Source organism: Falco biarmicus, chromosome 5 (assembly GCF_023638135.1).
Source record: "Falco biarmicus isolate bFalBia1 chromosome 5, bFalBia1.pri, whole genome shotgun sequence".
Lineage (NCBI taxonomy): Eukaryota > Metazoa > Chordata > Aves > Falconiformes > Falconidae > Falco > Falco biarmicus.
This window is the reverse complement of record NC_079292.1, coordinates 84,584,247-84,598,180: the sequence shown is the minus strand read 5'-3', so window position 1 is coordinate 84,598,180 and position 13,934 is coordinate 84,584,247. Positions and strand designations below refer to the sequence as shown.

The window sequence follows — 13,934 nt, the reverse complement described above, 5'->3', positions numbered from 1 at the left end:
TAAATGAGCAGTGAAATAAACTGCTTTAGTATCAGAACGAAGCATCGTCATTAACACGACCACTGATCTCTCGAAATGGGGAAACTGAGAAGGAAGACATCAGTTGTTCCACTTAACAAGAAATTGGAAAGGCAATCACGTTAGAATGGAAACCAGTGTTTTAGTACATGCAGCATGGTGGAAGAACAGTAGATACGTAAACTTTTATTTTCTGCTGAGCCAGAAGGAAAAGAAACCCCAAAACAATTAACCTAAAATGGGAAAAAAATGTTTTTCAAAATAAAACAAAATTTTAAAGCTTCAGCTCTCTTGGTAAAAGGATGGGAATGGGTGATAAGGGGAAATCATATAAAAATTAACTTGGGGCTCACTGAAATGTTTAAATAAATAGAAATATTATCTTTAAAAATTAATTTCAAAACTTCTAAAGTGTTGGCTATGTTTGAAGTTGGAATATAATTTCAAAGCAAAGAGCTACATTTCCTTACCTACCTGGTAATGGCAGTGGAGGCTGTACAGCATAAGGTTGTTGAGAAAAAGGTTTCACGCTACAGAAGTACACAAAGAGAGATGGTTAACAAAAATCCAAAACAAAACACACAAAAAAAGATTTTTGACCAACTGTTTGCACAGATTTGATCAAGTATTTCTCCTGAGGGAGGAACTGGCATAAACGTCTCTGGGAGATTATCTTTCTGTATGGGCAAGAGAGGGTCGTGGAGAAAGACTCCAAAAACATTAAGGGGCCAGGACTGGACCGAAGATTTCCTTCCAGGTTCTCCCCGCAGACTTATTATTCAGAGATCCTCATCAGCCTGTTAATACACTGGTGCCCATTCATTTATCCTTTCCTTTCCACCACAGATAGATTTAAATTTATGCAAGTGGATAAACATCTGGGCCAGATGCCCCTCAGACTTCTAGGCCCAGATTCAGAGATGCTCAGTACCCACAACTGAAGCTAGCTTTCAAGACAGCTCAGCTCCTTTTCAACACCACTGCAAGAAAAATCAGGATCTGGAGACATATCTGACATCAGGGGTGGCAGATACTTCAAGTTTCTAAAAGAACCTCTCAGGTTGATGTTTCCTCATTCACTTCCAAGCTAAAGGCATAAAATCTACTTTTTATTTCTGTAATGGCTTCTATTCTTCTACTAGCCATTTTTCCCTACAAGATATTTTAGTAGTATGTTTCCTGATCTGCTCCACAAACATTAGCAATAGCACGACAGCAGGAACACGTGGCTTGAGTGAAGAACATTTACCCTTCCAGCTGCTCGTCCTTAAGCTGGCTTAAATTGCTCCTCTTAGGTCACGCGATAAAAAGCGTGCCTCCATACAAACAAACAGCACAGAGCAACAATGGCCAGTGGAGCAACCTGAATAATACTCTTGACGCAACTACACCCAGGGCCATCACTGGTGAACGGATCAGGATCAGCCTATCAAAAGGCTCATCTCCACACCGGGGTAAGGGAGCCCCAGTAACACCATCAGAGAAACAGAGCCCCTGCCCTGGCCCCTCCCAGGGCTGCCACGGGAGAGCCATCTGCCCCATTGTCCAGGTTTGATTTATTATGGGGCTGTTCAGGGAGAATATGACTTATCACATGTAAGAAGGTCGGTACAGTTGTCTTGTCAGTGCCCTGCACCTTCTCAGTGCAGTCTGTCCTATCTTCTCACTAAATTCTATTTCTAATGGCTTTCCTGCACGAGGTGTGGGTGTGTTTGTTCCAGGAGTGCCAGCAGCAACCAAGGGTGTGATCATTAATGATTATCAAGCCAGACTGCCCAGCAAGAGGCTTGGGAGCCAGCCGCCTGTGCCTCCAGGAACAAGGATGCCTTCAGAGGGACCAAGAGGTTCAGGCCAAAGGGCAGAGAGACTGTGGAGTCTGGAAATTGACTGACAGAGGAGTTTGTGTGTGTGTTTATCTCTGTGGGAGCAAACTAGGGAAAGTGAAGATCCAGCTACTAGGTGGACTGTGTATCTAAGCCCAGTCACTGGAGAGATTCACAGCGTGTGTGTGTTCATGCACACACACGCACACACGTCTGTGCGAGTGAGAGAGGCTTGCATCAGCAACTGGAGTGGGGCTGTGGGCTCAGGGGCTCACCCGTCTGGGTGCCAGCACACAGGGGCACAAGGGACACCAGGACAGCTACTGGACGGATCCACAGTGCAGATGTATTTCCCACTAACACACTTCCACCCTCATTAGCCAGAGAGGGGTACAAGATGAGGCTGCTGGGGCTGTTTGTATCTGTGAGTGCTGAGCACTGTCTATGCAGTTCTGTGTGACCAGCCATGTGTGTATGTGCAATGTATATGCACATTTGTGTGCACACCTACCAGGAATACATGCTCAGTCTCACTGCTGGTTGAACTTGGGGGCACGGATAATGCAGCAGCCTCGCCTCTATCGGGCTGCTAGATTCACCAGCTCCCTAAAATAACCCATATTAGGCTGCTTGAGTCATGGGACATATTATTAAAGGGGTGTAATCCATGTTGAAGGTACCACATGAAGACATAAGGGTTTATCTATTTAAAATTCTCTCATGACTCAGTTTGTCTTCAGCCATAGGCCTAAAGTCTCAGATCCACAATCAGTGAATCTCTCTGAGAGCAAAGACGACATTATCATAGCATTTTATAAATCCTGTAATAGCTAACGGTGCTTGTCAGGCAGCCTAGAGGAAACAGCAGAAGCACCGGCTTTGGATGCTCACATAAAGGAATACTCACTCTTGGGAAGATCCAGCTTGGCCTGGCAAAGCTCCCTGCCAAAACTGCAAGAGAACATACAGGCAAAAGTCACCACTCTTAAGACAGAGATGAAAAGCAAGGCTTGCTCCTTTCTTAGGAAAGAAACTGCAAGCTCATGGACTTCTAAAGATGTGACAGAGTTATCTCTTCTTTCTACATTCCCAGTTTCATCCTTGTGGAGGTGCTGACAGGTCTTCATTTTCTTTCTACACACTACGAGTAGTGACATGCAAGCAACTGAACCAATATTGGTTTTTAATGTTAAATATTACATATGCACCTTGTGCCTCTGTCTCCAAAGTTTTAATGATGCCCGCTCTCTTAGAGGGACCATTTTGCCCAAGAGAGCTCCACGAGAGTATTTTGGCAGAAATCAATGCTCAGCAAAAGCTCACTAGGTCCAACTCATAGGATAGGGGATGCTGGCAGGCCTCCACTATTAAGGACTTTCTGTAGGGGCCGTGAATGTGTCATCTAAGTAATTAGGATGAGCTTGGGAATGATAAGCTTGAGTAAGGGTCAGGATGGCCCAAACAGTTTTAATCCAACACGACTGTGGACTAAGTGATACAGACACCTAAAAATATTTCAGGCAGCTGAAAACCCAAAGGATTTGATTGTTCTCTCACTTGTGTCTTTTTAAACAAAGCATAGAGTGAAATTCTATTGTTTCACATCAGTGTGAGCAAAGAATCAGTCCCAAACTGTTGAAGCCATGTAACAGATTTATTCCACAGAGACAATGCCTTTTGGCCCATTCTTTCTGATGTTCTCACGATTATCCTGAGTAGGTCCCAACACCCTTTCAAATATTCAGGTGCCTTCAGCCCAACGCTGCCAAGACACTGATTTACTCACCCCAGAAACGGCAGGGTAGGCTGGTCGTGGGAGACCAGGTAGGGCCATTTTACTATGGAAGGCAGTTGCAGAGATAATCTGGGCAGATGACATTGTAGCCATACTCTGCATGGCTTTATCTTTAGCTGCCTGATCCTATAGCAAGAATAGAAACAGAAAAAAATGAGTTATTATAATGATAAACAAGTTGCCTGGTCTAATGCTGTATAACCAAGATTCTCATCAGCTTCTTTGTAGGGAACAAGCATCTCTGAAAATCTGGGCAGCAGACTCACCAGTAACTATCCTAAGAACTCTTCAAAGCATGTTAAGTCTTTCAGCCATTATTATAGCTTCAGATGTAATTAATCATCCTTTCTATAATGTTGGGATCACTGGTTTAGAGACTGCTAAGCATTTATCCTTTCTGTCTGAAGGCTTTCAGCAGCACAGCTGAAATGTTTCGTTATGGGAAGTACAACCCTAACTGACTCTTGTGTTTTAATCGTTGGTAAAAATATTTAATGGGAAAGACTCCTGCTTATCAAAAAAGCCTCTAAAAACAAGCTCACAAAAAGAGTTTATCATTACTGCTAAAAGACTACCTCAGTTTGGGACTGCTTTAGTCTCAGGTAGAGTTGATTATTTTATTCCCATCCCTGGTGATTACAGGAAATCTTAATAATCTCCCAGGGCACATATGCAAAGACATTCCTTTTTGTATTTTAACAGCTTTGTGGAATTGCACACATTTTTACAGGCAATGACAGTGCAACAGCTAGGGGGTCCGATGGACGTTTAAAACACACTGCATTCTTCATTTTTTCTTCCAAGGAATAAACAGACAAACAGAAGCGCTTCCCCACGTTCAGCCTTTCCTCCTACATCCCCTTACAATTCACCTTCATTCCTCAAACACTCCACATTTATCTACAACCTTATAACTATAATGGAAATGCCACAGATGAATTCACGGCTTGGAGAAACTGCTGAAAGAGGAAAGCCCTTGCTGTCGTCTTCAGGGATTCTCGCTTCCCGACTGCATTCATTGAACTGCAGTTAAGTTCTGACCCTTGGATCTCCATTCTCTCTAACCCCTCTCCTTTCTTTAAGGTCTTCTAAAGTTCTAAGCACAGGGATTCTGAGATGTTTAACACAAAAACATTTGGAGGAGGCATAACAAAAGCTCAAGAACAAATAGTGACTTTTAAGTGGAATGATCAGTAGGAATGGGTGAAACTTCTATTACAAATCATCTTTTTTATGCTATCTGTGGCTCCTGTTCATAACATTCAAGTAAATGGAAGGGAACCATTGTAACTGCTGCGAAAGTTCTTCAGGTTCTCCAAAACTATGAGAATTTTTTTCAGAATCAAGTTTAAATGATGCTTTAGGGAATCCTTAAAGTATTCCCCCAAAACATTTTTCAAGAGTAAGGATTCTTTTCTGTTTCTTCATGACATATATAAGGACTATTTCCCAGCTGCCATTGCAGGAAAGGGTTTTTTTTTCCTCCCCTGATTTTCTCAACTGGAAAGAAATCATACTTGCCTACCTGAGCTTATACATGAGTTTATGGGGAAGCAGCATTTACTTGTGGAAGTAAAAAGAAAAAGGAAGAACAATTAATAAGGGAACGGATTTTCTCTATTAACCACTGTTTGGTTTTTCTGTTTTGCCTAAATGCCTGACAGACTGCTTGAAAAAGGATGTTTTTGTAAAAGACATCTCCTTCCTCTGTCAGCTAACAGTTCTGCATTCATTTGTATTGTGTTTCCAGTACAAAATAAAAAGGAAAATGAAGCATAAAAACTTACCAAACATTTGCAATGTTCATATTTTTATTATTCTCAAAACACATGATAAATATAATACTAAAACCACCACAATTTCCCTCTTTTTCCTTAGTACAGGTGATATCTATTAGTCACCCAGGACATGGAAAACTACTGATTCTGGGAACAGATTTTTCTCCAAGCTTTAGCCTACTTTCCCCACCTCTCTCTGTTATAGACACAGCACTCACTAAGAGAAGACACTCCCAATTTGTGTGGAGACAGCAGTATTCTAGTAATTGCTCTGAAAAGTCAGCATGTCGCTGCTCTGAGCTCTAGGATATAAATATGAAAACATATACCCACTATGGAAAACGAACAGTGACAGAACACACAGCTAGCAGCAAGAACTTGGAAGAAGGGCAGCAGCTTTGGTGATTTCATTTCCTTGCTCTACGAAAACGACTAGTGAAAGCAAGGAAGTAAATGAGTTGAATCAGTCCTACAGGCTTGGCTCTGCGGGCAGAAAGGCACAGTCTGGTGCTGGGGAATGGCTCACTGCAGGCAGCTGGGCAGAGCTCACAGCATGGCCTGGGGAGGTGTAAGAGGAGAACAACCAATGGCTCCATGGAGCTCCCTGAGACACCTTCCTTCCCCGAGAACAAAAACGGCCAGCTCCTGTGTGCTAAGTGGAAACAGGCTTGGCTGGCTGGCTTTTCAATCATGCCAAATCCCAGAGCTGTGACATGCAAGGAACGGAATCAAGGTTACAGATATAAGCAGCAGTAAATCTTTAAACACCCTGGGCAGTTGTTGTTTCCTACTCGCTCTAACTTGCCTCCCAAGCAGGCGTCCACCTGAACTGACCACTTAACAGCACCACAGGTTTCAGGCTGAGGCAGCCCTGCCTAGAAGCACTGAATTAGACAGTTGCAATTTGCGGCTGCTTCTCTTTATCAGAGCAGCTGGAAACACGACAGGCTAATGACAGACACAACACTTTTCTAAAATGGAGCTGGGGATGGGATGTGGGGGGCGCAGTGATGACTTAGAGGTAATCACTGCTTGCAGTAGAGATGCATGCACTTCAGCGCTGCTCCAGACCGAGTGCCAACAGTTCACTCACAGACAGTAGACTTCTGCTGGTACCCAGCGAGGAGTTGCCGAGACAGCCAAGAGGAAGCACGTACTAACAGCCACCCACCACTCAACAGTCAGGGCTGGACCGGACTGTCAAGATCCTCATTACTACCTGAAGCATGGAAGATCGGGGAAGAAAACACCCATGCCTCCAGATCACTTAATGCCACACCAAATCAACAGGGACTGGACCTCACATCCTACTCAGCCAGCCCTTTCTGGATGGCTCACATTCTAACAAGGGACATCCTCCTGTGCAATTGTCACCCATAATCTTGACCTTCATGACATTTATGGCGATTTAGTCTGAGCACATAAAACATCTCCCTGCTTCAAATCTGAGTGGAAATAAGTGTCAAGAGGTATCGGTTCATTGGTGTGTTCCTATACAAAGAAACCATGGACTTGCTCAAGCAAGTAGTCAATCACTTTCTTTCTCATTAGCCCAGGCCTCTTCAAATCAAGTCTGAATTAATCAAGGAGCAAAGCCTGCTCAGCTGACACCATTTTACCTGAGAAGATGCCAGCTGGCTTTATTGCTTCCTCTCAAAGGCTACGCCAACTCAGAACACTTTTCGTGGACAACTCCACGTCACTACCAGTAGCAGAGGTGGAACTAGCACTACCGTAACTGTAAGGCCACCCTTTCCCAAGGCCACCGCAACACCAGGGACAGATTACTGGTCAGCATTTGTAACCGTAAACACTTCCTTCTCAGGTAAATGCTCTTTGCATACCCAAATCTAAAAATCTTTCAGCCTTGGATGACAGCAGCATAAACCGGAGGTAGAAATCAGACACATAAAATTTAAAGTTATTGTTTCTTTATTCTCTAAATAGAATTGCTCCAGACGTCACAGAGCTACAACAATACAAGCGTTTGCACAACACTTCCTGGGAAGTACCTTTTCCTTCCCAGCTTACTACAGTTCAGTGGCTAATCTCACCCTTTTTTAAGGCTATTCAAAGAGGGAATGGCTGACTGAGGGGGCTTGCATGGTATGTTAAAGGATAGCCATCATACCTTGAGCTTGGCTTGGATCTCTCTAGCTTTCCGCCTTGCCAGGACCTGGATGTGACTAGATACCTGCATTGAAAGACAAAATCCATCTTCATTGCAGAGGAATACTCAGTAGTTGCTTGCAGAAGTAAACATACTTTAGGCACCTTGTACAATAGGGAGTTATTTAGGGTTGAGGGGAGCGGGGGTTAAGGTAACAATGGGATGCTTTTCAGAACATAACTTAATTGTCATGAAATGAGATGGTGGACCAGCAAAGATGGGCCATTTAAGGCCTCTTCCAATTTAAATGGCTTTATCAAGCCAGAGACCTCCTCTAATACTAAAGAACTCGTCCTTAAATTTAGGGACTGAGAGTTCCAGTCTCTTTGCTGTGCATCTTGGCTTCCTCTTGGGAGAACGAAAACCCATGTTTCATACCCCTGGCTGCTATGTAATGACTCTCAGAACTTCCCCATATCTAATGTGGACCAAAACACATCATAGAATAATTTAAGTTGGAAATAACTGACGGATCTCATCCACCAAACCCCTACCCAAAGCAGGTCTAGGTTGCTCAGTGCTTTGTCCAGCATAGCCTGGACTGTCACTCCCAAATTACAAAGATTGTTTTTCATTCAGTGTACCAGGTATTTCCAAAATCACCATTGCTGTCCATCTGTCTGGGCTGAACAAAGAACCTTCATATAGAGGACCACCGATGCTCACTGAAATATTCATTAGCAGACTAAACAAACAAAGTCACACACCATTTAACAGTAGAAAAATTTTTCTGGGAGACATAAGCGTTACAACCCTACTCTAAAGTGCCTGCGCTGACTTGCCGCCATTCTTATTAACCAGCTAAGCACAACCACCTCTGTCCAGCAAACCAAAAACTTAAGCCCTCATCATGTCTCATGCTCCAAAGAAGTTAATATTTACAGGGAACACTTTACACTTACCTGTTTCCTTGTGCGTGTTTTCCCTGTTCTCAGCTTAATATAGCGGGCAATCAGCTCATTTCGGCCTGGAACAGAGAAAAAATGCACATACAAGTTCAGAAAGCTATGACGCCAGGGGAAAATGGCCAATGGACTTATCTATCTGTAGAGATGAGCAGTGGGGCAATACTCCGTCACTACTTTTTATCTTAGAAAGATACTCATTAGTTCACATGGTAAAGGTCCGAGTTTTAGAAGCAGAACTTTGGGCTGCAAATTCTATTTCCCAGCTTGCATCTGTATGGCTTAAAATCACCAATAAAAAGGACAATCATATGCTTTGCTTAATAATTACATTACCACGGTGTGCAGAAGCCGTAAACATGGATCAAGATTGCCAGTACAAAGAAGAAAATGGAAAGCCGCTCACCCTAAAACATTCAGGAAGGCAAGACCAAAGATCCAGATAATAACAGGGCAGTCAGCCTCACCTCAGTCCTGGGAGGTGATGGAGCATGTAATCCCACTTCCAGATACATGAAGGACAAACAGATGATTAGAAGTAGTCCACGCAGGCTTACAAATGGGAGATCATACTTAACCAGTCTGGTAGTTTCTATAGAGAGGCGACTAGCTTAGTGGATGAGCACAGACGGAGCTATGTATACTGTGACACCAGTAAGGTTTCTGTCTCTGTCTCCCATAACATCCTCATAGGCAACCCGACAAAGTATGGGTGAGATAGGTGGATGAGGAAGCGGACTGAAAACTGGCTGAAGGGATGGGGTCCTGTTTGACAACGAGCTGACAAGGAACGAGCCAGCAATACACCCTCCTGGCAAAGAAGGCCAGCAGCACCCCAGGCTGCATTAGGAGGAGTGTTGCCAGCAGGTCACGGGAGGTGATCCTCCACCTCTACTCAGCACTGCTGTGGCAACATCTAGAGTGCTGCATCCAGTTCTGGGCTCCTCAGCACTAGAAAGATGCGGATATCCTGGAGTGCCCCCAGCAAAAGGTCCACGAGAGGGATAAAGGGACTGGAGAATCTTTCATATGAGGAGAGTCTGAGAGAGCTGTGACTGTTCAGCACAGAGAAGACGGTGGAACTTTTAGTCAATGCATATAAATACCTGACGGGAGAAGGCAATGAAGAAGAGGGAGCCAGACTCCTCTCAGTAGTACCCAGTGATAGGACAAGAAACAACGGGCACAAACTAACACATGAAATTCCATCTGAAAACAAGAAGAAGAAGAAAAAAAAATAAAAAAGAAAAGAAAAAAAAAGGAAACCCCAACTTTTTTACTGTAAGGGTGGTCAAACACTGGCACAGACTGCTCAGAGAGGCTGCAGAGATGTCCATCCTCCATCCTTGGAGGACACTCAAAACCTGACTGGACACAACCCTGTGCAACCTGCTGGAGTTGATACTGCTTCAGCAGTAGGGCCAACCTAAATAAGCCTGTCATTCTGTGAACCTAGAAAATAAATGACAATGGGGAAGTACATGGAAACAGTTCCACAGAATTTAACTGTGTGACATGATACAGTGAATTAAAAGTGCTTTCAGGCTCTTGCAGGCATCCCAAAAAAAGCAGCATTCTTCAGAAGAGATATAGGGAAGGAAGCTTAGCTTTGTGGAAGTTGAGGGGAGCTCCCATCAACAGGAAGGTGGGGCACTGGCTGGGAGAGGTGATGGAATTCAATTATGGGGCAAGCATACATTGCAGGCACTGGAGACAGGTTTTACATCTTGATTTTAAGAGATGACACAGTAAGATTATGCCCTCCAGGGCCAAGGGAAATGAAGACGAATCACTTCAGGTTCAATGTGAGAGGAGAGGCCAGCAAAGAGATGCAAAGAAAAGATGGTCACAGTGACAGATGAGGGAAATTGTATTAACAGCAACAAGAATGAAACGGCTAAAGAAATGTGAAGCTACAGGGTCACCGGTACAGAATTGAGAATTGCTTAGAATGAGAGCAGGAAACTGCAGAAGACTCAGGTGCAGGATTTAAAAAACAGGAGAAGCAGGGACGGCCAAGCCACTGACAACTTCAGCAGTGAACAGGAGAAGCAAGCTTAGACTCAGTTCACAGCTGGCACCACAGAACTGTCTGAGCGTGGGCACCAAGACATGAGGAGACCATGCAGGTTCCATACACTGGCTCCTATGTATCAAGTCTAAGCAGACACACAGAATTTCATTCTCTTCCTGGAGATGGAGAAATAAGGAGTAGAAACAGAAAAGCAGCAGCTACACATCTGAACTCTAGGTTGATTCAAGGCAGAAAACATGACAGAAAGAGCAGGCTCTGCAAAATAATACATTTGTGGTTACCACACTAGTAGCAACACTATACTTCAATAAAAAGTTGGGAGTGGGAAGTGCAAGTCTGTGTGACATCTTATATGGCTGCAAATGTTTGATTAATTATGATGAAGCAGGAATAAACTGGAAATCAAAGCCACAGCTCTTGTGAAGTTTATTTATAACAAAATTATAAAACCTCAGCATTTTCTATGGAAAGTTTATGGGTTGAATGGAGAACTTGTACGTTAGGACATCACAGACAACCAAAAAGCAAGGAGTGAAAACACATGCAATATTCCAGTAGTTTAATATTCCATGAAAAAGTTGTCACTTGTTTTTATTTAAACCCTTGTTTAACTCAACCTTGGGAAAAAAAAAATAATGCAAGGGAAGACTCTATGCTTGAGATTGACCACCCAACCCTTTAGAGAAGGGCTGGCAAAGCTTCCAATTCCATCTGTTTCTGAAACAGAAGAATGTAAATGTCCATGACTGCATTTAGGCCGTGTTCATGAAACATAACCAAAGCACACATCGGGACATAAAAGCATTTTACATTTACAGTTCTGAGTCTTTTCCTAATGGTGTCATGACAGAAGCTCTCCTTATTCCCCTCGGAGAAGAATCAGGTCTGTAGCTGGGAAAACAGCTCCAGCTCCTCTATGCGCAAATCAGGAACCACTTCTGTGCCAGAAACACAATGCCCAGCATGTAACCACTGACCTCTTCAGTTCCCACAGGTTCAGCATTAGCATGGTGACATGCCCAGGAGAGTCTGATGGGAGCAGATGCTGTTACGCTACTTTCCACCTGGCTGCTTTTCCAACCAATGTAACCACTTTTTACAAAGCTGAGACCAACTACTAGTGACACATACCCACAGTACCATTTTCTAGTGCCAAGAATAATATTTACGGCTTTTCAAAGCCTCCATCTGTTGGACATGGATCTAAGTTGAAAGGTAAGAACCAACTGAAGCGATTCTTCTTGCACAGATGCCGGCATGTATGCAACTTCAGGACAGTTTGCCACATGTCAGAAGTGGGAAATGCGCAGAACAAAACAAGGTGCTCAAACCCTCGATTCTCAACCAGATATAATAAATGTTATGGTGCAAATTTAGCTTTGTTATGTTTCCACGAAAGTCAAGAAATTATAGAGACTAAGCAGTCTGAGAGATCACTATTCTGCTTCAGCAGCAGAGGGCTGCAGGGGTAAGCTGTGTGAGAGGATGCCAAGAACAGCCCCATGCCAGGCACAGTCAATTCCAACCATCTCCAAAATGGATGAAAACAACAATCCATCAAAACCTCAACCAGAGGAGCACAAGCTACCTTTGCTCAAACGTATTTTGGAAAGGGCAATAGCCACTACCAGCAGGAGACACGTGAGGAGACACACACAAAAGGAACCACAAAAAGGACACATGAGGATGCACAGAAGGAGAAATGCAAAATATGTGAAAAGACACATTTGGAGAAAAGAAAGGAGGAAAGAAGACAGACACATGGTAGGGGACATTGTTGCAGATGTGGCTAGAAAAGTTCTCTTGGGAAGAAGTGCTCCGAGGCAGGAGTATACTTCGAGGCAACTGCAACTCATGGAAGACCCATGCCAGAGCAGGGACAACTCTGAAAGGACTGCAGCCCACTGAGAATCTATGTAGATGCAGAGGAGCAGCAAGAAGCAAGCAGCATCAGAGGGACAAAAATAATTAAAAGGATTGGCAGACAGAAACCTTTACACAGTGACCCCAATCTCCTGCATCACCCAGTACCTCAAAGGAATTATGAGGACTGAGTGTATATGACAGTATATGAGTGTCTATGAGAGAATAAATCAAGGGAAGCTGAGACTAGGAAGCAGGGAGGAGAGGCAGTAAACTGTAGTCAAGCCTAAGAAAGTGGGAGATATTTTCCTAAGTGTGTGTTTAACTGTCTGTCTTTGACAACATCAGCCAAAATTACAAAGCTCTTTCAGGCCACATACTTCACTGGAGAAGTCCAAGGCGGGGGAAACTGTTGTACAAATTGCACATATTAGAAGCTGGTATAGAATGCTCTAGAGAAAGCATTCAAATGTGGATCCTCAAAATTTCTAGTTTTAGAATTCACTTCCCACTTACCACCACCTCTCATATAGCCTTCCTCTTCCAGAAGCGTGTCCCCACAGAGCCAGGGAAAAACAGAAAAGTGGCAGGGTATATTAAGCTAATAAAGATACTGGCAGCAAAAAAAAACCCAACCCAGATCACTCTACAAAGACATTAGCATCACAGGGATTACTAAATATAGAACTATGCAAATTGCCAAGCCCAGTAAACTGCAGCAAGCACGTATTAAATTACCATGAATCAAAACTGCAAGAGAAGCAAGTCCTAAATGTCTTCTGTTTTTCTTATCAGAAGTTAGATGTAAGCAGGTATTATGCGGCTGGAAGCCCGTAGGTTCACAGCCTCGGGAAAGCACTTTCTTTGTTTCACAACCCTGGCTGCAGGGTCAGCACAAACGAGCACCCCTCCCTTGGCTGGGACAGGCAGAGCTGTCACAAACCGTCAGATGGTTCATTTTTTAGAGCCATGTAAAGTGTCCCTTAGTAACCTGATCATATGTTGTGTTCTTAGAATAACTCCCGCTGGGGCCTGCCACGGTCACCAGAACCTGCCAACAGTTGTGTCTCCTCTGTCGAAACTGCGCATTGGGTTTCATGAAGCTCTAGCCAACATACCAACTGCAGCACAGCACCTCTACCCTCCCTGTAGCCTTCCCCTTGGACGCATGGCTTGAAAAAAGGAGTAAAGACAGATTCTTTTATGTCCTTTACCTCTCGCTCCTAACAAATTCTCAAGGACATCAATTTAGCTCCCACTCTGTCTTACACTAAATTGCAGAATTTGCATTCAGTAAGTTATCCAGGGAGGTGTTGCTAAGAGAAGTGAGTAAAGAGGCTCTACACCTGTAAGCCCTTCAATGTAAGAGGAGAGAACCGTCTGCCTGTAAGGAAGGGAATAAAAAAAATCCAAGGAAAATCTCACAGCCATAGAAATATTTCCCAGTCCTCAAAGCCTCATGCTAGCTTTCTGCTAGTAATGATATATTACTGCTTACAGAAGAGGCAGATAAAGCACACACCCCTGTTGCCAAAGAAAGCAGAAGA

The 13,934-nt window shown here is 43.7% G+C and overlaps 1 protein-coding gene across 4 annotated transcripts in view; it reads right to left on the bottom strand.

Annotated features, from left to right (window-relative positions):
* The window catches only part of TEAD4 (TEA domain transcription factor 4), a 57,266-nt gene that overhangs the window by 16,818 nt on the left and 26,514 nt on the right, over nucleotides 1-13,934 (bottom strand). For all 4 annotated transcript variants that reach the window (XM_056339545.1, XM_056339546.1, XM_056339544.1 and 1 more), the window contains 5 exons: nucleotides 8,487-8,551; nucleotides 7,546-7,608; nucleotides 3,628-3,762; nucleotides 2,749-2,792; nucleotides 493-548 (listed from right to left, as the gene is read on the bottom strand). In XM_056339545.1, coding sequence (XP_056195520.1) covers nucleotides 493-548; nucleotides 2,749-2,792; nucleotides 3,628-3,762; nucleotides 7,546-7,608; nucleotides 8,487-8,551 — 363 coding nt within the window. The remainder of the gene's footprint in view (nucleotides 1-492; nucleotides 549-2,748; nucleotides 2,793-3,627; nucleotides 3,763-7,545; nucleotides 7,609-8,486; nucleotides 8,552-13,934) is intronic.